Raw genomic sequence first — 26936 nt, 5'->3', positions numbered from 1 at the left:
CGCTTCCTTCGCCTCCCACTCCCCCTCCTCCATTATCACCGCCCACTTCCACCACCAACCTCCTCAAACTCCTCTCTTTCTGGTGTTCCTCCATTTGTTTCTCTCATTTCTTCTCTTTACCTGTGTCACTACCATGTAGGCGATTTCACAAATTGCTCTTTCGGCTTCTCTTTTCAACCAGTTTGCACTTCAACGCCTTTAATTCTCCACCAACTTCCTCCTCCATTGTACCAACTTCGTCCCCATTGTAGCTACTTTCCCTCCCACCTTATCCACTTTCTTCTCCACCTTTCATTGTTTCTTCCATCTTTCAAGCTTTGCATAAACGGCTATTGTAAAACTCTCAAAAGGTCATTTATGAGGTCAACAACCTCATTCTCCCTACGCCGATGTCTCAGCAAAGCGGTACTTGTTGTACCGGTTTGTGAGGCATACGAACCTCTTCCTCCTCTTCTCCTCCTCATCCTCGGCCCCCCGAGCTTCATTATCTCAACATCAACGACATGTCAAGCAATGGCCCTGCAACTGCCATCACATGCGTGACCCCTTTTAGGTCCCGCATCAGGCGGTCTATCTGTTCATCCGTTTCATCTCCATTGCTGAAAGATGTGACATAGTCCTCTTCCGCTTCACCCAATAGGGGTCAAAAAGGGACGGACGACTCCTGCAATAAGAAATAAAAATCAATCAGATTGAAGCAAAATAAAAAAGCAACTGCATATTCAAAGCTTAATCCTTCAATCTTACCCCAGCTGCTTGAATCTAATCTCTAATGGCCATAATCCGAATGGTTACAGCTCTCGACATGCCACCGCAACATCCTAGGAAATTTTGTTGTGCACATTCACATTGTTGCTCCTCCCCCCCGCTTAGCGAAGACAGGGATGGCCTCGTACATCCAAGCCTACATTGTAAAAAACAGTCCATGTCATTATTCAAACACACATATTATAAAAATATAACATAGAGCTATTATATTTACAGCATTGCCCATGGAAGCCAAACAAATTATACGTGCTTGGTTTAGCCTTCCGCCCCATTCGGCATGCTTTAACGCCATGTCTGGTTTTTTCAGGTCTTGATGGTTCGCTCAAATGATATCGTCCACGGATAAGAATTAAAGAACTCCAAGGCGTTACAAACAGCAACCAATCTTTCTAATAGCTTTTGTTGAGTCACCAGCCAATAAGATAGAATGTAAAAACAATATCAAGCACACTTTTATCTTCTCTGCATACTAAACCGAACTGTAGATAGCCCTTCTCTAAAACTTTTCCTGTAATAGACTTTGCCCCTTTCAAAACCTTTTTACAAACGTTTATGGCTCCGCACTCTTCCTTACTGCGTCTGCCTCCGCCTTAGTTGGCACTTTCCCGTATCCTAAGCCCGTCACCAACGCATACTCCATCATACCAAACCGTAGTGGCTTTCCCTCCACCACGAACCACATTTCATTTTTTTTCTTGCATTTACTGAGTGCATCAACATGTAAACTCCCTGCCCCCAAAAGACTTTTTCCACTTTTTTTCCGATTCTTAAAAACTGACCGAAACAAGTGTCACCAAAATCTCTTTCACGTGCCTATTTAGCTAAAATGGCCCTTATTCTGTCAAAAACCTCCCAGCTCGACCTCACCGTCACCTTGCAGGGAAGTAGGGTACCTTCTCACTTGCTCCAACGTACTCTCATAGCTTACGGTCCGCCATCTGCACAATCGATATAAATAAAATGTTATCAACAAAAATAAACCAAAACCACTGTAGTCGCTTAAGCGATCTCGGATCGCTAAGAGATCTTTACTGTCTCATGCAAGATCGCTTAAGCGACCAAAAGTTAACTGAGAACTCTTAATTGTGATTCTGCCCAGACCTAAGATCCTTAAGCGACCAAGAGTAAACACTCATGATCTCTAAGCGATCTTTGGTCGGGCAGAATCATCTGCCCAGATCTCAAATCGCTAAGCGATCATTTTTATCGCTTAAGCGATCATTGTGCGATCACGAGTAAAACAGAATAATCGCTTAAGGATACAAATGATCGCTTAAGCGAAATTACAAGCAAGATTCCCAAATTACGTACCCTATCTTCGCCGGCCTTCTCCTCGTGCCTGGATCCTCCGGCGACTCCTCCTGCCCGAATTATCGCCGGATCCACCTCCTGGCCTGCATTCTCTCGGAGATCCCCTTCTGGGCTGAATTCTCGCCTGACTTCCGTCTTCAGACCCCTTTGCTGGTTCTTCCCTCTGTTCTTGTGCCGCGACGTCTCCTCACGTGTGGACCACCTTCAATGGTCAGAGATCCACGGAGTAGCCATTGAACTGCTTGCACCACGGAATCTAGGATTCGAAGTGGCGTTGGGTTTGTGCGTCATTGTGAGTCAGCCATGGTTTTGGATTGAATTGGTGTGAAAATTTGTAGTTTGGATTGGAAATATGGGCTGTATCGCCGGAAATCGCGCAGATTCCGTTTATAGTTGAAGAAAACGATTTAGGGTTCAACAAATCGATCGAAAATCGCGACTATATCGCCGAAAATCGCGACTGTATCGGTTTAGGGTTCAAGAAATTGATTTAGGGTGCAAATCAATTGGTGTTGGATCGGAAAAAAATCGCGTCTCCCTTTCGTTAATAAATCACGTTTTCAACTGATGAATTTCGATTAAGCGACGTGAATAGTTTGTGGCCCACAAATGTTTATCTTTTTATTTTACCCCATTTTACGTGTTTAATAATCCTAACTATACCACATCAACTCTTTAAATTATAAAATTTTGATGAACAGTTCAAGACCATTTTCTTAAATACATACTTGGGGGACACGGGCACCTAAATTTTCTCGTTAGTTTCGGTAATATACTACTTCGGTCATTTTGGCACCCCCGCACTCGTTCATCATGGCGTACGCCGCCAAATCCCAGGAGCACCGCCCCAAAGGGCCCAAACCCTAAAAAATCACTACCATTTATAAAAAATGCAATAAAACACAAACACAGCTTCATCCAGTTATTCGCGATGTCCGGAATATTGTTGTTGAGCCTCAGATCATTGGGCCAGAAGTATTACCTCCATGAACTTGAAGAGGACACTTCAGCTCTTAAAGAGGAGCAAGAATCCCTAACTCATCGAATGAACAACATTAAGAGCAGCCTCCTCCACGAAGCCTCTCTCGAATCGACCAGCCGTTTCGCTTCTCGTCTGCGCCTTCTCTTCGGCGAGGAAAATTGATTCAAATGGAGAGATTTGTGAGTCATTTTGTGGTTTCATGTAATTTTATATTAACTAGAGATGGATTTTAGAGTTTTTATTATTATTTGAGTTTAGCAATGAAGGAGTTTTGTTTTGTGACCGTTTGAAGTGATATACGCCTGGTTGTTGTTATTTTTTAACTTGCTATTGTGATATGGACTAAAACAAACCAAATTTGTATGAACTGATCAACTGCTTTGATGATTTCGTATCTGTTTCGTGCTCCCTATTGTCATTTCAATAGTACCCCGTTCCTTGTTCTATTTTGGGGCTTGGGTTCTTGGAGGGATGAAAATTAGTAGGAAATGTTTGACGATTGTGTATGAAGAGATTTACACTCAGTCATTGGAGGATAAGAAAGTATTGAGATTCTGAGGAAAAAGGAAAGTTTACTGTACGTTTGGTTATATATGAGAAGAAGTTGTCCCTTCCATTTCTTTGGTATCCCTTTCAGAGAAAACATTAAAAATTATATTAATTTACGATCAGTATAAAGCGTAAATTACAGTTATCCGTATTTCTCATATGTGGAAGGATTGTGTTTTGTTGGTCTCTGGGTACATTTTCTCATGTTATTTATTTCCTACCAAACAGGGGAGCTAATCTCCCTGTCCCTTTGCCTATTTCGTCTTTTGAACTAAACAAAGGTATAAGATTTTTACATGTATTTTCTGTTTTAAGTTTTGATGTAAAACTTATTTCCGATATTGGTTTGGTCAGTTGGTAATTCTCCGAAACATTTGGGGTAATGTCTATCTAAAATCTGTTTTATGAAAAAAAAATCAGAAATAAGATGAATGAATAGGTTTTCTGACTGTATAATGCTATTGTCATTAGTCCGTCTTGAGCTTCTTATGCATCATGGTTTTGTTTGTGTTGAGCATTTTAGGGTTTCTGTTCTTTTGTTGCTTTTTATAATTTTGATTTGGTACTAAATGGTTGTTGTGGTGAACTCTTAAACCCATTTTTTATTTTGGTCTATAAACCCTATAGCTGGTTTATTGCCTTTGTTAGACCAATGTTGATTTCAACATGAACTTAGAGACACATCTGGAATTTTCTTCTGTCTGCTGCACTACCTGCCTACTTGACGAGACTCTTGTGCAAGATTTTGACTAATTGAATAATTGATTATAGTGTACTCAGGCTGATTGGATGATGAACAACATTCAATCATATTTTTATTTCTGATGCTAATACTCAACCTCAATCTTGCCCAGTGGGGTTGACTGATGTGGTGAGAAGAAATTCAAAATTGGGATGGGCGAGATCTATAAAATCCCTCTTCATAGTGACTGGTCAACAAATAACCGGTTTGACGTTTTCATTTTAACCTCATCTAGTCTTTGCTGGATTATAAACAAGCTTTAGATATCTTACAGATTTCCAAAAATAATATGAATATAGGATGTAGAGTCACGAATAACTGTTTTGACAAGTGGCTCTCTAATGTTCATGTACTGGATTTTTCAGCCATTCTTTTATTATGAACGGTTAATAGATTAAAGCTTGTAAGTTTTCTTTTACCTGTGTCAAAGGTATCTAAGTTTTATAAGGATGATTTTACTGTTCTAAGCACACCACTTATAATTGTCTATAACATTTAGATTGATGCGGTAAACCTGTCACTAGTGTTTGCGTTGTTTTAAACTTGCTCAGGTTTAGTGAATTGTTGCTGTGTGTATATCTACTGTTGTCACAAAAATGGTGTTCATTTCATGAGAAAGGAATATTATGTCATTCTTTGTCAATGAATCGAAAAATTTTTGGGGCATAGATAGAATGATGATGTGGGTAACATAAGATAAAGACAGGAATATGAAAGCTTCAATTGGTGTTGACAACTACATTGAGTTGCCTATTCCTGCAGGTGTGCTATTGTGATTAAAATTATCTTCAAGAGCTGTCTAAACCTCAATTATGTGATTACTAGTCTCTTGCCTGTACGGTTTGAGTGTAACATGGTCATCAATTGCGGATGATTGACCCTACTAACCAGCAGACTTTTTTGTATTAAACTTGACACCTGCCGCAAATTATCATTTCATTTGTTTTAGGTTGCATTGCTTTTGAAATTTTAATTTCAAGGCGCGTAAACAAAGCATTGTATTAGTGGGGCAGGCGGGCAGCCATCCATTCGAAGTGCCGCGTTGCAGGTAATATGGCTCCAAACTAAGGCTGTTTTTGAATCAGACGACAAATCTTCAATATGTTAGTTTGCAATGATGGCACGTGCTGTAAAGACTCAAAACAGTTCAATGTGGGGACGCTGCTCGGCAACCCATGACATCTAATGGCTGCCACCGGCAAGTTACATTCATTGAATAAAGTTTAGAATAATTAAATCCACCGGCAAGTTACATTCGTTGGGATTTATGTCATTAAAATAGTAAAATTGCAGCTCCATGGATTTAATTTGAGCCATTCACCTTACCTAAGAGTTGGGCTCAGTAGTAAAAGTCAATGGTTTCAATTCCCTTCTGACCACTTGGATATTTTATCCCATTAGTTTTGTGTTGTCAAGATTATAGGATCCGTAACTAATATTCCCAATTAAATACTTTAATCTCTAGTCTCAGTTCTAAACCCTTGCCGTGTTGGCTGGATTCCACTCATAATGACAAAGACATTTGGGTCTAAAGGGTTATGGAGATTGGAGATGGTGTGAAATGGGTCTCATGAGACATTTGACTGGATGGTTCTAGCTTGCAAAAGAAAGCTTTGGTCGTTCCAAAATGACGACAAAACAAAAAGGAGACAGCTTGATGAGTATGGTGGTGATTTTTTTTTGTCTAATCATTTTAGATGAAAATACGAGCTCATTAAATGAAATAATGATCAAAGAGTAGGACTAATTTATTTGAACGTCACAGGCTCACAGCTCATCAGTTTCAATTCATGGACGCTCAAGATTGCTAACCACCCTTGGCACTTGGGTGATTGGATAGAATGATAAGGACTCTTGTATTAATTAAAAGTTTGATTTTTATCGGTTGTTGGAGAGTAGGTACACGCAGATTGGTTCAAACACTTTCGATTAAAAAAAAAAAAAAACACTGTTTAAGATTGTGGACCTAGGTAATTACCATGTAAACAATGAAGCATTCTATTTGAAAAAATGTTAGTCTTATTCACTCTCTTTACTCACTTCTTTTACTCACATTTGTTAAAATGACATATGGTATCCGTACTATACTTATGCTACCCTTATTATGCTTTATATTTACAAAGGTGAATAAGAGAAGTGAATAGAGGAGTGAGTAAGGCTAACATTACCCTTCTATTTGGGTTATAATATATGAATGTGATAGTTTCTGTTGTGAGCCATAGAGTCTACTTTATAGTATATTGTGATTGCAATTTGCATATATACTGTATTAGTTTAAATTTTGGCACAATAGAAACAATGGCGCCATTTCTTCGCCCTGTTAATGAGTCAACCAGTTGAATACCAAGGTTAACAAATAATGCCAAAATTTTAATGATGAGTCCTGCGTGTAATTTATTTTCTTATTCTTATTTTTCACATTTTAACATCGAAGTTCCAATAAATTAAATTAAAATATTAATAGGGGAATATATCCCTCACACTCATGTGGCATCTTGTGCATCGTGGATCAAAGCCAAAATGTCACGAAACCAATCAAATCCTGCATGTGCTTTTTCAATACATTGTAATGCGTGAGGATGGCTCTTCATCTCCTTTTCCTAATTTTCCATTCTTTTTCTATACTTCAAATACCACATTCATCGCCATTTCTGTGGATTCATCATTTATAACCTCCAACTAATCGTAGAATTCACTTCCAAAAATAATGAAAACATATCTCTCTTCAGTACAACTTTTCAGAACAAAAAGGCTTAAACCAAAGGCAAGGAGATACACCTTTCTGAAATAAATGACATTTACAGTCACATAAATAATCAACAAAATAATATACCCACATCATCCACAACAATATTTTGACAACCCACTTAACCCCATATGGAAAAAGCACTAATGGCATATCCGTAAGTTAATTTGTATTCCTTCAAAGCTCAAAGCGTCTTTAATAGTATTATTTATTCTAAAGAGCATCTTTTATATAAATAAAGAACATTTTCATTGATTTTTAAATATAAAGAACAAAATTTTTATTCAAATCCAATAGACTCTTTAAATTTTATGAGAGAAAATATATTTTTTTAAGAAAGAGATTTAATGAGAGAGAGAATTAATAAATAAAATGTATAAGAACTTGTAGTTTATTAATTAAAATTATGATAGAGAGTGAACTTTGACTTTCTAAATGTGGAGAGCCAAACTCACTCTCTATTTTATATTTTAAAGATAAAGAGCATGTTGATTCTTGTTTTTATGGATATACTCTTTATAATAAAGAGTTTAGGTCATATAAAGAGTAATTTGGAGATGCTCTAAATGACTGTTTTTTATTATAAAGAGTTTATCTATAGAAATAAGAGTCCAATAAACTCTTTATTCTTTAAATATAAATTAAAGAGTGAGTTTGACTCTCTACATTTAGAGAGTCAAATTTTACTCTCTATCATAATTTTCAATAATAAATTATAAGTTTTTATGTATTTTATTTATGATTTATCTCTCCTATTAAGTTTTTTTATTGAAAAAACATATTTTCTCTCCTAAACTTTAAAAAGTCTATTGGATTTTAATAAAAATTTTGTTCTTTATATTTAAAAATAAATAAAAATATTATTTAAATTAAAAAGCACCATTGTGGATGCCCTAACAACCCCATTTAAACAAGTTTGTCGCAAGAAATCATGTGTCAGCATGATCCACATAGCTATACATGAGTAAGAATTTAGATTCTCACTAACAAACAACTTGATGGCCATTTATGTCCAAAACTTAAGTGAGTTCCCATTTGTAGGCAATACATAACTCAGGTAAGTAAGAGTAGTATTTGTATTTGTATAACGTAAAAGCACCAAACAATGGCTTGGATTATTCAAAACTGCGCCAGTGAAGTGGAAAAGGATAGTGAGTCGAGGGACCTACGTGTTAAAATTCGTCACATGCACTCAGCACTCTTCGCCTTAGCTTGGTCACAGTCACAGGCCGCAACTGCAACAGGTACTACAAAACCCATGTGGGAGACAAAGCATAAACGAAAAAAAAAAAAAGAAAAAAAAAAAAAACACACCGAGTCAGCTAAAATACTAAATAGTGAGATGATCTAAGACCCCACCACCGACACTCATTTTCTTTCTTTTTCTAATTTTCTCTCACTTTCCTTCTGATTTTCCCTCTTTTTTTTTTTATTCGTTTGTTTTAACTCCTTACACGCATTTCTTCTGTACCGCACTTAAATACGTGCCATCAGTCATCATTCACTTACATATTCTTCTTTCCTAACCTCTCTCTCTCTCTCCCTCCTCTCTGTCTCTAGTCTCTACCATTTCGTCTCCACTAAACAACAATAGTTTTTACTTTCCTCAAAATGCCGCTTAATTTGGCGGTGAAAAGTTCAGTTTGCGCCTTGTTGTGTCTCACCGTTTCTCTTTTTGCCATTGTCAAGGCTGACGATCCTTACAGGTTCTTCAACTGGAATGTTACTTACGGAGACATCTATCCGCTTGGTGTACGTCAACAGGTTTGTGCTTACAATCCAATTATTAATTATTTTTGACTAATTTTTTTTTTTTATCAATTTGTTGATCTGGATTGGCTTCGTTCGATCTAATGGCCGCAATGGTACTCGTGTGTTGCAGGGTATACTGATAAACGGGCAATTCCCAGGCCCAGATATCCACTCTGTTACAAATGACAATCTTATTATCAACGTCTTCAACAGTCTCAAGGAGCCTTTTCTCATTTCCTGGTAATAATAGCATCTCTCTTTTAGCTTGTTTCTCCCGTGACTAAAGATTACCCACAATGTGTCTCCCTAAAAGACAAATCTACGCTATTCATTCCTTATTAAGTACATTGCATATATGGGTATATGTTTTCGTGAGTTGAGGTGCACAACAGTACAATAATACGCTCATGTTTGTTTCCATTATCCGTATTTTTCTTCTAAAAAATACCAGAGAATTTAGATTTACCATTAAAGAATGTCTGACAGCTCTGATTACGCTTACATCACCTTTCTGGGCCCCCTCTCTCTTTCTCTTCGTAAAATGTGATGGTGCTTAGATCTGGCTGTTTGGATCGAGATATTCGGATTAAAAGAATTATACAGAGTTTTTTTAATGTCACCTGTTGGGACGAACTGAACCATTGTTTAACGATAACGACTAATGGTGATAGGTAAACAGTAAACTAATTATTAGAAATAATGAAATACTGTTATGTATAATCTAACTAATTTACATCATTGTGGTTGTGTTGTGGTCCATTTCAAGTTAGTAGCTGTCTTCCACTCTAGAAAATTTAGTGAATCAGTTAAAAGAAAGGGGAAGGAGGATGGAGACTTAATTGTTGTTTTATTATAGTCAACTATCATGTGCCAGTGCCGGTGCCACTTCGTTTAAGGCAGGTAATGCCGCATCCAGCTCACTCAGTTTTAGCCGGGAGTCCCGGGCCAAACAGGATCATGTGCTCAATTAAAATGGTCACTATTAATATTAAATTTTTGGCCCTCGAGAAGTTGAAGATTTTACTACGTATTTTTAATTCCTTTTTCTAATTGAAATTTATTACAGGAGTGGAATTCAGCAGAGGAGGAATTCTTTCGAAGATGGTGTAAATGGAACAACTTGTCCTATTCCTCCGGGGAAAAACTTCACATACATTCTTCAAGTGAAGGATCAAATTGGGAGTTTTTACTACTTCCCTTCACTTGCATTCCACAAGGCTGCTGGTGGTTTCGGAGGGATAAGGATCCTTAGCCGTCCCAGAATTCCAGTACCCTTCCCGGATCCTGCCGGCGATTATACTGTACTTATTGGAGATTGGTACAAGAAAAATCACACGGTAATAATATATTACTAATCACTAATCACCCGTTATTTTTGTTCTTGCATTGTGCTCTTCTAAATTGAAGTGTCTTTCAAATATGGTATGGGGCCTTATGGCCCACCCTTAATTTTGTGGTGTGAAAAATATTTGATGGAGGTCCAAAATTGGTAAAGGGAAATTGATAAAATAATGTGTTAGTGTCGCTGTGTCGGTAACGAAAGGATAGCCTTTGACTATTCGTGGCTTACAGCTGTCAGCTGTTTAAGGCGAGTTGGATCTCTCAACCTTACTTTTTGTTGGGTTGTGAGTCCACCACGCACAATTATTAAGTGATGGGGTTGGAATGAATTGGAGTAAAGAAGGCACATTCTAAACAACAGTCCCATCCATATCATTGATTATTTCTCACGTTTAAATTAATTGGTTTTGAGTCTTTTGATTTGTCTGCACCATGATCAATGATTAAAAAAAAAAAAAAAAAAAAAAAAGTTTTGGATTAGAAGATTTTTAAGTCACTTGAGCATAATCAAGATCATGATAAAGTCAAATTTCTGGACTCTTAAATCTAGGTATCATATTAACTAGCAAGAGTCCATGAGATCAACATTTATTAGATGGCTCCATCGGTATGGGTGCCGGATAACTACTGTTTTGGCCTTTTGATTTAATTTCTTTCAGAGCATATGTCCCAATTATCCATAGGGTTTGGTCCCAGTTTTGCTGTCTCTGTGTCACAATAGCATCTACTTTATTCATTATTATTAATCAAAAGGAAACACGATACTTTTTAAAAGCATTAAGTCATCTATTTATGCATACGGCTTGTCATTTGCCTTGGGGCCAGCGTGTGTTGGTTGATGGAAGCTTACAAAACCGGACATCTGTATAAACAAGTTTCATGATTTTCTAACCCCATTTGCGAACAATGTTATAAAATGGATTCCTTACTGTTTATTTGAATCACGTTTTATCTTATTGAGGCCAAATCTAATTGCACGGATAATGAATTTTTATACGTGGATGTGCAGGGCTTGAAGAGCATTCTAGACCGGGGAAATAAGCTACCTTTCCCTGATGGAATTCTTATAAATGGACGTGGACCGAAAGGTTACTCTTTAACTGTTGAGCAAGGTATATATCCAATGGTTAAACCCAAATTAATCTTCTCATATTTGTCATAGATAATTAACTGTATTATCCACCACAGGGAAAACTTACAGGCTCAGAATATCAAATGTTGGACTGCAAAATTCACTCAACTTCCGCATTCAAAACCATAAAATGAAATTGGTAGAAGTTGAGGGAACCCACACACTCCAAACCACCTACTCCTCGCTTGATGTTCATGTGGGCCAATCATACTCAGTATTAATTACAGCTGATCAGCCTGGACAGGACTATTATATTGTTGTCTCTAGCCGCTTTACCTCCCAAGTCCTCACCACCACTGGCGTTCTTCACTACAGTAACTCTGCTGGCCCAGTTTCAGGCGATCCCCCAGGTGGACCAACCGTCCAAATTGACTGGTCTCTCAACCAAGCCCGCTCTATAAGGTATTTCCTGCTCCAATATATCTAGATGGTACGTTATTGTGCTAGCAAAATGTTGACATATATCAACCTATTTCTGTACGATTCATTTCAGGACTAATCTTACAGCAAGTGGACCAAGGCCTAACCCACAAGGCTCATACCACTATGGTCTCATAAACACTACCAAAACTATCAAGATTTCAAGTTCGGCTGGACAAGTTAATGGCAAGCAGAGATATGCACTTAATAGTGTTTCCTACGTTGCTCCAGACACTCCCCTAAAGCTTGCTGACTACTTCAAAATCGATGGAGTCTTCCGTGTTGGAAGTATCTCTTACAGTCCTACTGGTGGAGGAATTTATCTAGACACAGCTGTTATGCGAGTTGACTATAGGGCTTTTGTTGAATTTGTCTTCCAAAATGATGAGGACATTATCCAGAGCTATCACCTTGATGGCTACTCTTTCTGGGTTGTTGGGTAAGCACATAAATATACATTTACAATCCAGGAACTCCACTTTCCACAGGCTTGGTTTCTGATTCATTTCTTGATATCAAAACTTTTGTGAACTGTTATGCAGTATGGATGGAGGGCAGTGGACATCGAATAGTAGAAACCAATACAATCTCCGTGATGCAGTTTCACGCAGCACTGTTCAGGTAACATAACAATGTTGATTAAAAATCAAAATTAATCAACTGTAAATGAACCGATAATGTAACTTTAAATGTTTAATTATGCAGGTGTATCCCAAGTCATGGACTGCTATTTATATAGCACTGGACAATGTAGGAATGTGGAACATGAGGTCAGAGTTTTGGGCTCGACAGTACCTTGGACAGCAATTTTACTTGCGTGTTTACACGTCATCGACTTCACTCAGAGATGAATTCCCAATTCCAAAGAATGCACTTCTGTGCGGAAAAGCAGCTGGTCGACACACAAGGCCTCTCTAAATTAGCATAAAATAATGGGATCCACTTGCGAGTAGGCAAAACTTGTCCAGCTTGGGGTGGATTAGAGTAGAGATTTCCTTCTAATCTTTATATTTAATTCGTTATTTATGCTTATTTGAAGTGAGAAGCAAGTAATGTATGATTAGAACTCTAAATGACCCCAGCTCGAGGTCATATTCTTTTTCCATTAAGGTTGTCATTACTGTTATTGTTATTGTTGTTGAAGCTTGTATACCATTATATTAAAATATATGAATCAGGTCTCCAGTCTATCAAGTTTGGCTCATGCTTTCTAATATCATCAAATTATAGTGCATTTGCTAATCATTTCTTTACACAATGTTTCAGATCTTTCATTATTTCCCTACGTACTCTCCCATCTTAATGGGTTTTCTCATCATTAATACTCTTTGACTGTTTTAAAATGAAACCAGAGGCCGCTATTTCCCTCTCAGGCGTCTTCAGTAAGCAATTGCCACAATTAACACCATTACAAAATATTGAATTGAAGCTCTGGTATTATAATTGATGGGAGAAACGTGATTGAATGTATTCAACTGAAAATGAGCCCTGGATTACATTGCACAATACAGTGTTTTGGTATGAGAAACAGAGAGAAAATAGAACATAAGGATAAAATAACATATTAAATGGAAGCCTCATGTAAGAAACTAAGTTAGAATCATTTATGAGAAATGTTTGAATAATATTTTACTTCTTCCATCTTTGCTAGTTAATAAATGCCGGTCGTTTCTAGAACATTTGTGACCCTAGACAAGAGTTACTTTGAGGTCTTTTAATAATATAAGCATATATTAAAAAATTATTTAAAATTAATTTTCTTACCTTTTGAGAAGTAAAATCACTAATTAAATTTTTATATTCAAGTTTAAAAACCAAGTCTTTTTGAATTGATAATATAGTCAAATTATCTAATCTTTCTTGTAAGGGCGAGAGATGGGGAGGGGGCTGAGGGAACGAAGATGGTGGTGTCGGGGAAGGTCAACGACAGCAGATGCGTGCTGGAAATGGTTGCTGCACGCCGTGAAGAATGAAAATGGGTTGCGAAAATCAGCAAAAATCGACCAAATTGGGGGTTGTCAAGGCTAGAAAAACGTTTCGGAAATGATTAGGTGATGAATCCGGTCGATTTTGGTGAGAAAATTAACCGAAATCATCACTTTAACGCCGACAGCGACACTATGGCGGTGTAGAGGGTTGGAGATGCAATGTTTTCATCATTTTAGGGATTGAATGGGTATTTTGAAATTTTTGACATTTAAATAACTAGTTTAATTAATTTGGGGGTGTGAATGAAAAATATGAAACATGATTTTTTTTTTTAAATTTATGTAAAAAAATTATAATGAATTTCGGCCTTTTTGGCTTTTTTGGGGTCCTTTGAACCGGTTTGGATAAAAAATTATAAACTTTTTTAGGTCTAACGATATTACTATAAATCTATTTAAAAAAAATTTGGGCCTCTTTTTTAGGCTTTTTTTTGGGGAGCTCTAGGCAGTTGCCTCACCTACCTACCCTTGGGCCGGCCCTGAATAAATGAAGTGTGAGTTAGTACAGGCCTTTAATCTCCAAATTACAGCTTGACAAAAGTTTAATATCTGCCAGAAGTTGTATTTGTCCCACTTAATTGGTGAGCTGCTATGACATTTGAAGTTGTGATGTATTATGTATATAGGTGATTCTATCCAGACCCGTTTATTAATATCAATGTACGGAATGCCCAAGTTTAATTAAAATTAAGTTAATTATTGAAACTTTATATCATGAATATTTTAGGAAAAATACAGAACAATAAATAGTTCAAGCCAATTCCTTGATCAAAACATTTTTTAGTACTTGGTAAAAAAAAAAAATTGATCCTCTATTAAGCTATTAGCTTTTACGTACATTCCATTGAATTCGGGAGACTTCGGTGGTAAACAAATACGAGGAAATTGTGGAGAATAGATAAGGATATTATAGTTTATACTGTTTGTTCCAATTAAATCCAACGGTCGGTACTCCAAGTCATAATGTTGATGACCTTTAACTTATCAGTAATGCTAGACTTACCGACCCAATTACCGATTTGACATACTGACTCATGTGAATTGAGTCAAATTTTGAGATTTAGGTTGTTGGATAGTTGGGTCGGTATGTAAAAATCGGTATTTGGGTTGGTAAGTATAGTATTACTGTTAACTTATAAAGTCAATACATCAGGTGAATATTAAAGCTAAAGCTCATAGACTACGATACACACTACACACCATATCATAATAGTTCTTTTAGAGACCAAAGCCTAATAACGCAGTCACGCTTGCTCACTCTTTAACTCGTATTTTTGGTGGGAAGGGATTTAAGTAGTAAAACCTAGCAGTCGATCGTCTCTATCTTTAAGATCAGGTAACAACTTACTCATCTCTCGCTTGTTAGGGTTTCGTTGAGTTTCAGTTCTTATCTCACAGTTGAACATTTAAGGTTTCTTTATGTTATTTTTGAAATATTAAAAAAAATGAGGAAAATGGTAACCTAGCACTGTTTATTATATTTTTTGTTTCTATGCATTTCTGTTACATGTTCGTATATTTACATAAGTATTTAAGATCCGATTAGTTGTGGTTCTTAGCTTACGATATTTGTGTTCGCGATTTGCTTGTTTCAGGGTGTTATTTGAGCATCTTGGTTTCAGTTTATTTTAGATGGCGGTATGTTGGTTGCTGAGAACTTTTCGGTTTGAATTTTATTTAAATCTGTTTATAATATACTTTGTGAATGTCTTATTAGGTCGAGAGGATTTTTAAAGATGAAGCCAGTGAAGAGAAAGGAGAGCGTGCCAGAATGGTGAGTCTTTGGATATTAGGGTTTTAAGTAATGAATATTCGAGTTTTATTTAGATATTAATATCCACCTGTTTAAACTTTTCTAATGGCGCTGTTACTGAGTTTAACAACTCTGATATTGCATTTTGGCTGTTGTGGATACTGCTGTTTTGTTACAAAGAGCTAAATCTATCTAAAATGATGATTAAATTTTACCTGCTTTTCCATTGTGCTCTCATGATTGGTCATATTTATGTTTTCTCCAGGCATCATTCGTTGGTGCTATGGCAATTGCTGACTTGGTTAAGACAACCTTAGGGCCAAAAGGAATGGTAAGCTCTCTTACTGCCTTGCTGTGCTGCAAACTAGAATGCTACAGTAGTTGCTCTTATCCTTTACTCAAATTATTTACCTTCTTGCTGATAAATTATCTGTGCAGGATAAAATTTTACAATCAACAGGCAGAGGACGTGCAGTCACTGTTACAAATGATGGGGCCACTATACTTAAGTCTCTACATATTGACAACCCAGCGGCTAAAGTGCTTATTGGTATCCTAACTACAGTATTTTTTGCCCTGATGGGGGGTTGAGTTTCTTTATTCTATTTTATTTTGGAAAGATTATGGATACTGTATAGGCATATATCTGAGAAAACTCTTTTGCAATTTGCTATACCTGTGGAATTGTTACTTATGGCTCTTAATATGAATTATTTTCTTCCTTTTTTGAATAATAATCCTTAACTCGAGAGTCAGACATTTCGAAAGTTCAAGATGATGAAGTTGGTGATGGGACAACTTCTGTTGTCGTTTTGGCTGGGGAGCTTCTAAGGGAGGCCGAAAAGCTGGTGGCTGCTAAGATTCACCCAATGACTATTATATCAGGTTTTCACTAGGCTTTTATTGTCAACTGCTTATTCTTTTCGGTCTTCTAGTAAAGTTTATTATACATGTTTTTATTGAAGTAAATTTTTTTTTTTTTTTTTTTCAACATTCTGTTAACATAAGGTCAAATAATGATATTTACTAACTGTATGTGGTCAAATAAGTGTTGTGTTTTCTTTTTCAAATATTCATTCCTCATGAATTAACAGTGTATCTTGCTTTTTGTATTGCAAATAATTTGTGGTTGTTTTCCAAGGTATTCATGTTGATATTTATTTATTTATTATTATTATTTTTTTTTATGTAGGGTTCCGAATGGCCGCTGAATGTGCTCGTGATGCTTTGTTGCGGAAGGTCATGGATAATAAAGAGGATGCAGGTGATGACTTTGTGTGTGCTGCATGTACATATTCACTCATGAATGGTTATTTGCCATAGAAGCCATTTGTTTCACGCTGATTTACCTTTTTCCTTTTTTTCTGTCTACTTGTTGGTGTGGACTTTTCTAGATGTTTATTGTGCATGAGATTAGATTCTTTAGGTGTTATTTCTGTTGTCAAAATATTATGAAGGTCCTCATTAGCTGATGATGGCTAAAAGTTTTAATGTATTTTGTGCATAATGCTTGACGATACTGGATAATGCAGAAAAATTCAAATCAGACTTGATGAAGATTGCAATGACTACTTTGAGTTCCAAAATTCTCTCGCAGGACAAGGAACATTTTGCACAATTGGCTGTTGATGCTGTTATGAGGCTTAAGGTAATTGTAATTTGCATAATAAGGTTCAGTTGAAATGTCCTGCCGGTGTTTGGTTTTGTCAGTCACTTGTAATTGAAGCTAAGTAATATCTTCTTGCTCTTGATTGCTTAATTTGAGATGTTCTAATAGGGTGATACACATACATACTTGTGTTGTATGCATACACATGCATGCACACATCTTATTTTTTATTTTAGCATTTTCTTAAATGCTTCCATGCCATTTGTGGCACTAATTGAGAATACAAGTGCCTGAAAAACGTTTCTGATAAACAAATTTGTTTGGTTTGATATAATGTAAGCTTAGTTCTTGTTATGACATGCCTGTGTGTCATGTGTCCCAAACCAATAAATTATTTGGTTTACAATTTTAAATCATAATAGATATTTTTGTTTCTTATAATAATAAGAATAAAAAAAAATGACAATTTTCATTCGTACTTTTATTTGCTTCCACCCCGAAAATGTGCCTATCCCCACTATAGTTAATGATGTACTTTGGACGCAATGAATTATTTTACATACTGTGGACTGGCTCATTACTATTTTGTATGTACCTTTTATTAGAAGAGATTTTCATGTATGATCTTTTCTTTTAAATCTATATTATATTAATTTGATCTAACAATGATGCTGTAAATTTCAGGGCAGCACAAACTTAGAGTCCATCCAAATTATCAAGAAGCCTGGAGGATCACTTAAGGATTCCTTTCTAGATGAAGGGTGGGATACATAAACTTATAATTACTTTGTGCAGCTGGTATAAGTCTCAGATCTAACTGAACAAAAACTAAAAAAGCTTATGACTCTGTTGTTATATGGTTAGAAATTGAATGAATTTCGCATATATGCTGCAAATCTTGTGTAACTTACTCTGATCCTATTTGATTTTTTAATGAATATGGTTTAAAGTTTGACTTGCTTTACTAAATCAAATAGTGTCAATAGATACAGCTAGTTTAAACCATTTAAATGTGCATGCCTTGGTGTAATTTCATTCATTGCATGAATTTCTGCATAACAGCTAGTAGATCTCTTATTAATTTTAATGTGGAAGTATCTGCTCTTTCAGATTCATTCTTGACAAGAAAATAGGCATTGGACAACCAAAACGCATAGAAAATGCAAAGATATTGGTGGCAAATACTGCAATGGATACAGATAAAGTGAAGATTTACGGGGCACGTGTTCGTGTTGATTCAATGGCCAGGGCAGCTGAGATAGAAGGTGCTGAGAAACAAAAGATGAGAGAAAAGGTGCAGAAGATAATAGGTCATGGGATTAACTGCTTTGTTAATAGGCAGCTGATTTACAATTTCCCAGAGGAACTCTTTGCAGATGCTGGTATACTTGCAATTGAGCATGCTGATTTTGATGGTATAGAGCGCCTGGCTCTAGTAACTGGTGGTGAAATTGCATCAACCTTTGACAATCCAGAGTCAGTTAAGCTTGGGCACTGCAAGCTCATTGAGGAAATCATGATTGGTGATGACAAGTTGATCCACTTTTCTGGTGTTGAAATGGGTCAGGCTTGTACCATAGTATTGAGAGGTTCAAGGTACATTATCTCAACATATATTTTTGTAGTCTTTCCATGCTTATGAGGTTTCATTTTTTGCATTTTTTTTCTGCAATGATCTATATTATGTGTATGCACATGTCATTAGATAAGTTTGCACTTTGTTTCACTTGTTTTGTCTCTCTCTTTTTTTATTGTATGCATGTGTCTTTTATCATGTGTTGTGAAATTCACTATTGGCTTCTTTCTTCCATAAATGTTTTACTTACTGAAGTACTCTGATATAAGATATTTGCTTCTCTTGTAAGTCCGCNTGTGTATGCACATGTCATTAGATAAGTTTGCACTTTGTTTCACTTGTTTTGTCTCTCTCTTTTTTTATTGTATGCATGTGTCTTTTATCATGTGTTGTGAAATTCACCATTGGCTTCTTTCTTCCGTAAATGTTTTACTTACTGAAGTACTCTGATATAAGATATTTGCTTCTCTTGTAAGTCCGCTGTTAAAAACCTCATTCTTAGATGGCAATCTTTATGTTGCAAAAAATAATTCGGAAAGTTCCATATCCATTTTAGCTGACATGGAAATAGTTTTTTTTCTCAGGGAATTAAGCTGAAAATGGCTGTAATTTGATAAAATCATGTTCTTCCTATTTTACTGTGAAGCTAGTAAAATGTGTGAAAAACATCTTTTGTGCATGTTTGTGATTGCTTTCAAGCGTTTTGTCAACCATTGACTAAATCTGATGATTGGGATGATCTGCTTGTGTCAAATGTTTTGTAATGTGCAACTAACCTAGTGGCACTTTGTTATATCTCCTTTTTATTTTATTTTATTTTTTGGGATGGCTGTATTCTATTATAAGAATTCCTAAATCCTTAATATGTATTGTCTTTTTCTTAACATTTCATGCTGGAAATTGGAGCCTGAGTTTTTTTATTTTTATTTTTTGGCAGTCATCATGTGCTTGATGAGGCTGAGAGATCTCTGCATGATGCCTTATGTGTGCTATCCCAGACAGTCAATGACAGCAGGGTTTTACTCGGAGGTGGATGGCCTGAGATGTTGATGGCAAAGGAAGTGGATGAGCTGGCAAGGAAGACTCCTGGGAAGAAGTCTCATGCCATTGATGCTTTTTCACGGGCACTTATAGCTATTCCATCAACCATTGCTGACAATGCTGGTCTAGACAGTGCTGAGTTGATAGCTCAGCTCCGTGCAGAGCACCAAAAAGAGGGATGCACTGCAGGGATTGATGTTATAACTGGATCTGTGAGTAGCATAATCAAAGTAGTTTAAATTTAATATGCTTTGGGGTGTATGCAATTTTTTTAAGGACACTGCACTTGTGGGACTTTTGTGAATAGTATGACACTTTCTTGGACATTGTCTACCTGGACTATGACATTCTCTTTCTTTGTTAATCAGTATCATCCAAAAATTTAAGGGTTTGGGTTGACTATGACATTCTCACAGAAAGTGAGTTTGGAGCTCATAATGTAGGAAAAAAGACATTGTTTATAGAAATGTTACTATAAAGAAGTTTATGCCTACCATGATCTGGAAATATCAGCTTGATTGATGGGGTAGCTAACGAAACAGGAGTTAATGAGGAAAATTTGTTTTATTATTGCCAACCCAATTATGTCCATGTGTTGAGTTTCTACTTGCTGTTGGTTATGGATTTTGTCAACCGTTTGATACTCAAATCCTTATTACAATTTACAAGTTCAGCAGTTCTTGATTATTAGTCTTTAATCCTTACTTTGGTTGCTGTCCATTTTCTGAAATAATGACAGGTTGGAGACATGGCTGAGTTGGGGATCTCCGAAGCATTCAAAGTCAAGCAGGCTGTTCTGCTCTCAGCAACTGAGGCTGCTGAGATGATTCTTAGAGTTGATGAAATCATCACTTGTGCCCCAAGGAGGAGAGAAGATAGAATGTAAAGATGACTGATTATTTAGCGAGAAGGACATCTGTTGTAATGTGCATCTACTTTTGGTTCTTGATGTGTGATCGAGTATTGTATTTCTAGGATGGATTTTAATGGGGTTAAGTTGGAGAATTGAAGAAACTTTTTGTCTGTTTTAGTTTTTGGTTGAAAAGTTATCAGGGTGGTTGTCAACATTTTGAAATAGACTTTCTGAAGTTGAAGTTGGAGTAGATCTGCAATTTTGGATTTGACAAATTCTTCAATGCTCCATTGATATGTTATTATATTTTCACCAAATGCAAATTGCCTCGTTACTGCCTGATTATCTTATTTATCTGCTACCTCATTATCCTCTGTCTGGGCTTGATCGGTGGGTTTTTACGAAATTCAATTAATAAAGTAATATCATTCTTTATTTTTTTCAGTTGTTGTCATATTTGTGAGCTCCTTTGTCTCTATCCAAAAACCGTAACATCGGCAAGTAAAATTCTCGCTAACAGTTTCGGTAGGACAAGCAAAACAAGAAAACCTTTTGTCGTATAACGTGGTTATTCAGGAATTTTCATAGGTATGGCCAATGCTTAAAACTTGGCTGTTTACTTCTTCTAGAGTCTTGAATCTAAAATATAAAATAATTTTTGTTTTCTGAGTTCATGGGCTGAGAACGGTGTGGAGGTCTGAACCGACCGACGATGATCTATTGACTTAAAGAGAATTATTTCTCATCCAACTTTACTACTTTTTAACTTTGGAACTGCATTTTAAATTATTAAATTGTAATTCATAAAAAACTATAAATTAGTACAGTAAAAATTTAACCTAAATCTATGATTTCTTTTTAATAAGGTGTCTGTGTAGGCAATAGGCAGCAATTTTCGAGTCCTGCAAAATAACTCTTTATCACATTGTAATTTACTTGATTTGTTAAATTTGTAAAATATGAAATAAACCTCGAAAATTAGTTAAAACACCAGCTGTGGACTCTAATTAAAAAAAAAACAAAAACGCAGCAACTAAACGCCAAGTTTTGCAAGTTTATGTGATGGATTGACTTTTCAAGACACACAACCAAATTGAATAAAAGATGGTACCTTAACGAGAGAGTTCCTCTTACTAGCAGTAACTCCCGTCTTCAGCCAGCCCATGCCTTAAATCATTATCTGTTTTCAAACTTATCCAATTTCTTTCTATCACTTTTTGGTGATTCCCAATAATTGGTACTGGTAAACCTTTGATTCTCCTTTTGAATTTCTATAACGGGATTCCCAGTTTTCAACTGTCCTTTCTGCAGGAATCAATCTTCAATAACTTTGATGGCGAATAGTTCAGAGTTCGATCCACAGCTCTTCGTTTCTCATAAATTTCCTGAGGTATTTTTTTTTTCTCTCCATTTGTTATGGTTTTTTATTCATATCGAATATATCGTGCTTTAATCCATTTCTTGAAAGCTGACTAAGGAGGAATGAAGATTGAATATATAAATTAAGATTTTATGGAGGATTTCTGTTTAATGTTTGTTATCGTTTGTTTGTTGCATATACATGGATGCAACGGATTGCAGAGTACTTACACTTACACTGAAAGGTACAAAGCCCACAAAAGCTGAATCTTTCCTATGACTTATTTGTGCCATTACTTTTATTCAGTACTACAATAGTTTTCTGGTTCATATAGGCGTTTGAAGCCTAGTTTGTAATTAGTCATGTTAATGATACATCTTTTCGCGAACAGAGATGCAGTGATCTATGCCTTGGGTGTTGGTGCTTGTGGAAAGGATGCTGTAGATGCCGATGAGCTCAAATATGTTTACCATGAAAACGGGCAGCAGTTCATCCAAGTATACTTTATAGTTTATTCTATTTTTTTTTTTTTTAATTTTTTTTTTTATTACGAATTGGTTTATTTGCTTGCCGGTCTTTTGAGCAATGAGCCATCAGTCCTAAATCTACAATCAAATATGGCCTCTGTGTATACTATTTGTGGAAACTAAAATGAAGTTTCCCATTTTTGCCAATTCTATGCGCTTGTGCTCAATGCTGGAAGGCTATAAATTTTGTTGTCTGATGGCAAGTTATTGATCTACTATTGTATCTCCCAATTTTGTAGGTCTTGCCAACATTTTCTGCTCTTTTTTCAATTAGAATGAGCTCTACAGGTGGTCTGCATCTTCCAGGATTGGAGTAAGCTTATTTAGTTTTCATGAATTTTTTTAAGTCATTGTGTCTTCTATGTTATTTCTCATAATGCGTTAATATATCATAAGAACAAAATCATACTTTTTTTGCCGGTGTTTTGATAATTGTTGACTCTATGTTGCAATATACCAGATATGATCCACGGCTTCTGCTGCATGGACAACAATACATAGAAATATACAAGCCATTGCCTTGTAGTGCTTCCGTAAGGGTTCTCACCAGAAGCATTTTTTGATTGTTTATCATTTTTATTCTTCTCTTTTTTGTGTGATATAAATTTTCTGATTAATTATATTATTGATGCAGGTACGTACTGAAGCTTGTATTGCAGGATTGCATGATAAGGGTACTACAACTAAACAACTTGTGTTGTCAAGTTTATATACTTAAATAAAGGGAGTATTTGGTGAATGTCAGAGTGGTTTTTAACTAAACCTATAGTTAGTACAGATAAGTTGGTTGTATTGCTATCTCAACCAAAAGTGTTTTTTTTTTTTTCTTTTTTTTTTGAAATTTTTGAAATACCCCATCTCCTTGATGGAAATTTTGGTTTGAATGTTGTTGCCGTCTTATGAAATTAGTATATAGGTAAAGCTTACAAAAAGGTGATTTTCTGGGGCTTTCAAAGTTTCCTCAATTTTTTTAGTTTGTATGTGTATATGAAGAAGGGAAAGAGAGGAGGGAGATAATGATGCATTATGGACACGATTTTGATGTTTTTCTATTTCCTGTGTTGATTTATTTTCAGGTAAAGCCGCTATTATTGAGATTGAAACCAAATGTTTTCATTCAGAATCTGGTGAACTATTATTCATGAATCGGTAAGTTCTTTTTGGAACTGTCTCATCTAATCGTGCCCATGCTCCTTACTCAGCTAAGGTATTACTCTGCAGGATGACTGCTTTTTTGCGGGGTGCTGGGGGCTTCTCAAAATCATCTCAACCTTTTTCCTACTCAAACTATCCAACCAACCAGGCTTCAGCTGCGAAAATCCCAAAAGGTCAACCTTTTGCAGTATTTGAGGATTGTACCCAACCATCTCAGGCACGTAGTATGGAATTCATAATATTTCTGGATTAGAAATTTGTGATGGAATGTTCCTTAATTTGGGCCACTGTTTATTTTAATTGATATGCTAAAGCTCATCAGGTATAGTATGAAATTTGGAAACGTGAAGAGGGATGCTAAAGCTCATCAGTTTTCTAGTTTTTGACAGTGTTACCATATTTCTTGGCTCGTCAAATCAAGTGTTAGACCACTTGTCTTACGTCTTGATCTTTTTAACTGTGTTCTCTCATTTATTTGTATAGAAGGTTGATCACTTAGCACTTGTCTTAAATTCTTGTTCGTGATAATATATGCTTAATTTCTTGTTATTATAAGAGATTCACTTGGATGGATGAGTAGCTTAAACAATAGATGAGTTGTAGTAAAGTCGACTTTGAGTCTTTGGGGGTATGTGGGATGCTTTTGCATTTGAAGTTTAAAAATTGAACCTTTGTCACTGTTTCTGCAGGCATTGCTATATAGACTATCTGGTGATTATAATCCTCTGCATTCAGATCCTGAAATTGCAAAAGTTGCAGGGTTAGTATTTGTGGAAAACTGATTTATCTCATTACTGGACCGGATTATGTAGTCATTCTAAATCTTGTCTGTTTCTGTCTTTTGAGCTAAGCACCATGCAATGTTTTTGCTTTGGTCAAACAACGATTATTACAATCTTCATTGATCAATTTTTAGTTTCTGTCCTTTACTGGTTCCATGATTAAACTTCTGTGGAATTGAAATGTCCCTGTATACTTTTAAAAAAAAAATTGAATTTGGCGTGTAGCTTGTTCCAATGTTGTGGTGACGCTAAAGCCTGCATTTCTTCACAAAATTTTGTTTACCATATCATGGATCTTTATGTTGATCTGATTCTTTTATGTCTCATGTGATGAAGATTCTCTCGGCCAATATTGCATGGGCTGTGCACACTTGGGTTTGCAGTTCGGGCAATCATCAAATGTATTTGTAGAGGGGATCCAAACATGGTGAAAAGTATATCAGGCCGATTCCTTTTGCATGTTTACCCTGGTGAAACTTTGATTACGGAGATGTGGATTGAAGGTTTGAGGTAGAATTTCTTTGCCTGTGGTTGTTGAGAGCATGAATTCATTATTTGGCATTTAATAAGTGTGCAATTAGCAGATAACTGAGATTAGTGTTGTAATCTGCAGGGTTATTTATCAGGTGAAGGTTAAAGAACGTAACCGAACGGTGCTTTCTGGCTACGTAGATCTCCACCGTTTAGCTTCGTCACTGTAATTTATATGGTCATCATGGGCTCTCTTTATATTATCTAAATAATTTATCTAGTTGCTGTTGTTACAGAGAAATAACTTATCTAATAAGGCATTTTAGGAGTCCTTACTGTGTAAATTTTATAGCCATTGATTGAGGAGCTTCATATCACATAAATGGTATTTACTGTATGAAACAATTTGAAACGTCAGTTTACTTACAAAGACAAAACTACCGTGTTCTATACATACACATAATAGTTTCTGCATACGCCATTTACTCCAGTAGTCTAGAGTTAACTGTTAGCGAGTGACTGCCGCCATTACTGAAAATGTGGAGTTCTTTTGAAATGTCGAACGCGCAAGTTAGCAACAGCCAGTCGGCGTGGCATGTTATCTCCGTTGACAAGGAGCACCACGTCACTGGTGAAGCTGAATAGATGAAGCTTCTCAGCGACGCCGTTCGGTCCTTTGGCTACTGACGCCCGTAAAGGACTTGTCTGTGCACATACAACCAACCATAGCATATTCTTTTGATTCCTAGGTTTTTTTTCTTTTTCTCTGTTAAATTCAATTGAGTTGGTGACCGGTCTGCCCTTTCACAGCTTTGTAATTTGACAAACAAATTAACTATTTACGAAAGTGTTGTAAAATATTTGGTTATGTTGAAGGTGAGTATGATATGAGAAGCATTTTTCGGCTATTTGGAATTCACATACCCACTCAGCTGAATCAGACAAATATGGTAGGGAGGTTGAGTCAAACTTATGCCAAATTTGTTTAGGCATTCTGCATTTCACTCATTGCGACGACAAAGAAATGTTGGTGAAAAAGGAGAATGCTAAATATTTGGCTGTAACAACTGTTGACTCAACAGAAGTTCATCAAATTGATGGTTCTTCTCTTGAAGTGTCTAAGAGCATCTTGAATATACTATATAATCAACACAAAAATTGCACCGAAAGAGAAAGATCTATTTTGAGCTTCCTGTAGTTACTGTAGTACTTCATTCATATTCCGTTAATTTTAAGAAAGATTTGGAGGCCAGTTGCTCCACTTACAAAACGGGGGAAAAAAAAGCATTTAACCATAAATTTGATTGTCATAGGCGTAAAGACAAAGCTACCGTGTTCTATTTATATACCTGATAGTTTTTTCCGCTGCGCTACGCCGCTACCTTAGTAGACTAAAGAGTTAAACTGTTAGCGAGAGACTGCCGCCATCACCGAAGTGGAGAGTTGTTTTGAAATGTCGAACGCGCAAGTTAGCGACGGCCAGGAGGCGTCGCATGTTATCTCCGTCGACGAGGAGCGCGATGAAGAGTGAAAGCTTCTCTCAGCGACGCCTTCAGTCCTTGCCTGCTGACGCCGTAAAGGACTTGTTGTGCAATAGGTCCGTGAACTTATATAACTAACCATCACTTTTCTTTTGATCTCTAGTTTTCTTTTTCTCTGTTATATTCATTGAGGTGGTCTGTCCTTGCTCATGTTGTAATTTGACAAGTAACTGAAAGTCAATTTCTAAAGGTCGTTATTCATAATTGAAATTGATTAACTTTTTGTCAAATGTTGAAAATATTGGTTATGTTGCAGGTGTGTAGAGATGCATTTTTCGGCTATTTGGAATTCTCTTACCTGCTTATTCATCAAATTCACAACGATCAGTCTTGCGTAATATTCTTGGAGAATCTGCTGATCAGACAAATTACGGTGGATGTTGACCGAAATCTGCCGAATTTGTTTAGGCATCCTGCAGTTCGCTCATTGCGACAACAAAGCAATGTTGTGAAAATGGAGAATGCTAAAGATTTGGCTGTAACAATTTCTGACTTAGTAAAGAAAGAAGGTCATCAGATTGATAGTTTTTCTCTTGA

General features: G+C 36.3%; 4 protein-coding genes across 4 annotated transcripts; all 4 read left to right on the top strand.

Moving 5' to 3' along the window:
• The first annotated feature begins 389 nt into the window (after window positions 1-389).
• LOC116118984 lies at window positions 390-3428 on the top strand. The gene is made up of 2 exons (XM_031404940.1): window positions 390-405; window positions 2781-3428. Exons 1-2 carry the CDS (start codon window positions 390-392, stop codon window positions 3221-3223), a joined length of 459 nt encoding a protein of 152 aa, XP_031260800.1. The 3' UTR covers window positions 3224-3428.
• Window positions 3429-8637: 5209 nt separating this feature from the next.
• On the top strand, window positions 8638-12949 carry LOC116118998 (L-ascorbate oxidase homolog). Its single transcript, XM_031404956.1, has 8 exons — window positions 8638-8862; window positions 8981-9090; window positions 9917-10187; window positions 11201-11303; window positions 11380-11725; window positions 11817-12182; window positions 12286-12364; window positions 12449-12949. The coding sequence occupies exons 1-8, from the start codon at window positions 8710-8712 to the stop codon at window positions 12659-12661; spliced, it is 1641 nt and encodes a 546-aa protein (XP_031260816.1). The 5' UTR covers window positions 8638-8709; the 3' UTR covers window positions 12662-12949.
• Window positions 12950-14923: 1974 nt separating this feature from the next.
• LOC116118997 (T-complex protein 1 subunit beta) lies at window positions 14924-20905 on the top strand. The gene is made up of 12 exons (XM_031404955.1): window positions 14924-15067; window positions 15327-15369; window positions 15449-15505; window positions 15750-15815; window positions 15923-16034; window positions 16241-16369; window positions 16677-16748; window positions 17017-17132; window positions 17778-17854; window positions 18204-18689; window positions 19607-19922; window positions 20450-20905. Exons 2-12 carry the CDS (start codon window positions 15364-15366, stop codon window positions 20594-20596), a joined length of 1584 nt encoding a protein of 527 aa, XP_031260815.1. The 5' UTR covers window positions 14924-15067; window positions 15327-15363; the 3' UTR covers window positions 20597-20905.
• A 681-nt stretch (window positions 20906-21586) lies between these two features.
• LOC116118994 (enoyl-CoA hydratase 2, peroxisomal) lies at window positions 21587-25310 on the top strand. Its single transcript, XM_031404949.1, has 12 exons — window positions 21587-21800; window positions 21875-21953; window positions 22145-22167; window positions 22315-22420; window positions 22690-22763; window positions 22911-22983; window positions 23085-23124; window positions 23527-23599; window positions 23672-23822; window positions 24295-24365; window positions 24724-24897; window positions 25001-25310. The coding sequence occupies exons 2-12, from the start codon at window positions 21897-21899 to the stop codon at window positions 25086-25088; spliced, it is 930 nt and encodes a 309-aa protein (XP_031260809.1). The 5' UTR covers window positions 21587-21800; window positions 21875-21896; the 3' UTR covers window positions 25089-25310.
• The last annotated feature ends 1626 nt before the right edge of the window (window positions 25311-26936 follow it).

Source organism: Pistacia vera, unplaced genomic scaffold (genome assembly GCF_008641045.1).
Source record: "Pistacia vera cultivar Batoury unplaced genomic scaffold, PisVer_v2 Contig869, whole genome shotgun sequence".
NCBI classification, from domain to species: domain Eukaryota; kingdom Viridiplantae; phylum Streptophyta; class Magnoliopsida; order Sapindales; family Anacardiaceae; genus Pistacia; species Pistacia vera.
The sequence above is the reverse complement of the archived record's forward strand: the minus strand, read 5'-3'. Positions and strand labels throughout refer to the sequence as shown.

Bases quoted from the DNA above. Each gene is read 5' to 3' on its own strand.
- LOC116118998 (XM_031404956.1), top strand. From the start codon at position 8,710: ATGCCGCTTAATTTGGCGGTGAAAAGTTCAGTTTGCGCCTTGTTGTGT. The intron at 10,188-11,200 runs GTAATAATATAT...GTGGATGTGCAG, and splicing joins GGTACAAGAAAAATCACACG to GGCTTGAAGAGCATTCTAGA. The intron at 11,726-11,816 runs GTATTTCCTGCT...GATTCATTTCAG, and splicing joins AACCAAGCCCGCTCTATAAG to GACTAATCTTACAGCAAGTG.
- LOC116118997 (XM_031404955.1), top strand. The intron at 15,816-15,922 runs GTAAGCTCTCTT...TTATCTGTGCAG, and splicing joins CCTTAGGGCCAAAAGGAATG to GATAAAATTTTACAATCAAC. The intron at 17,855-18,203 runs GTGGGATACATA...CTGCTCTTTCAG, and splicing joins GATTCCTTTCTAGATGAAGG to ATTCATTCTTGACAAGAAAA.
- LOC116118994 (XM_031404949.1), top strand. From the start codon at position 21,897: ATGGCGAATAGTTCAGAGTTCGATCCACAGCTCTTCGTTTCTCATAAA. The intron at 23,600-23,671 runs GTAAGTTCTTTT...ATTACTCTGCAG, and splicing joins GAACTATTATTCATGAATCG to GATGACTGCTTTTTTGCGGG. The intron at 24,366-24,723 runs GTTAGTATTTGT...CATGTGATGAAG, and splicing joins GAAATTGCAAAAGTTGCAGG to ATTCTCTCGGCCAATATTGC.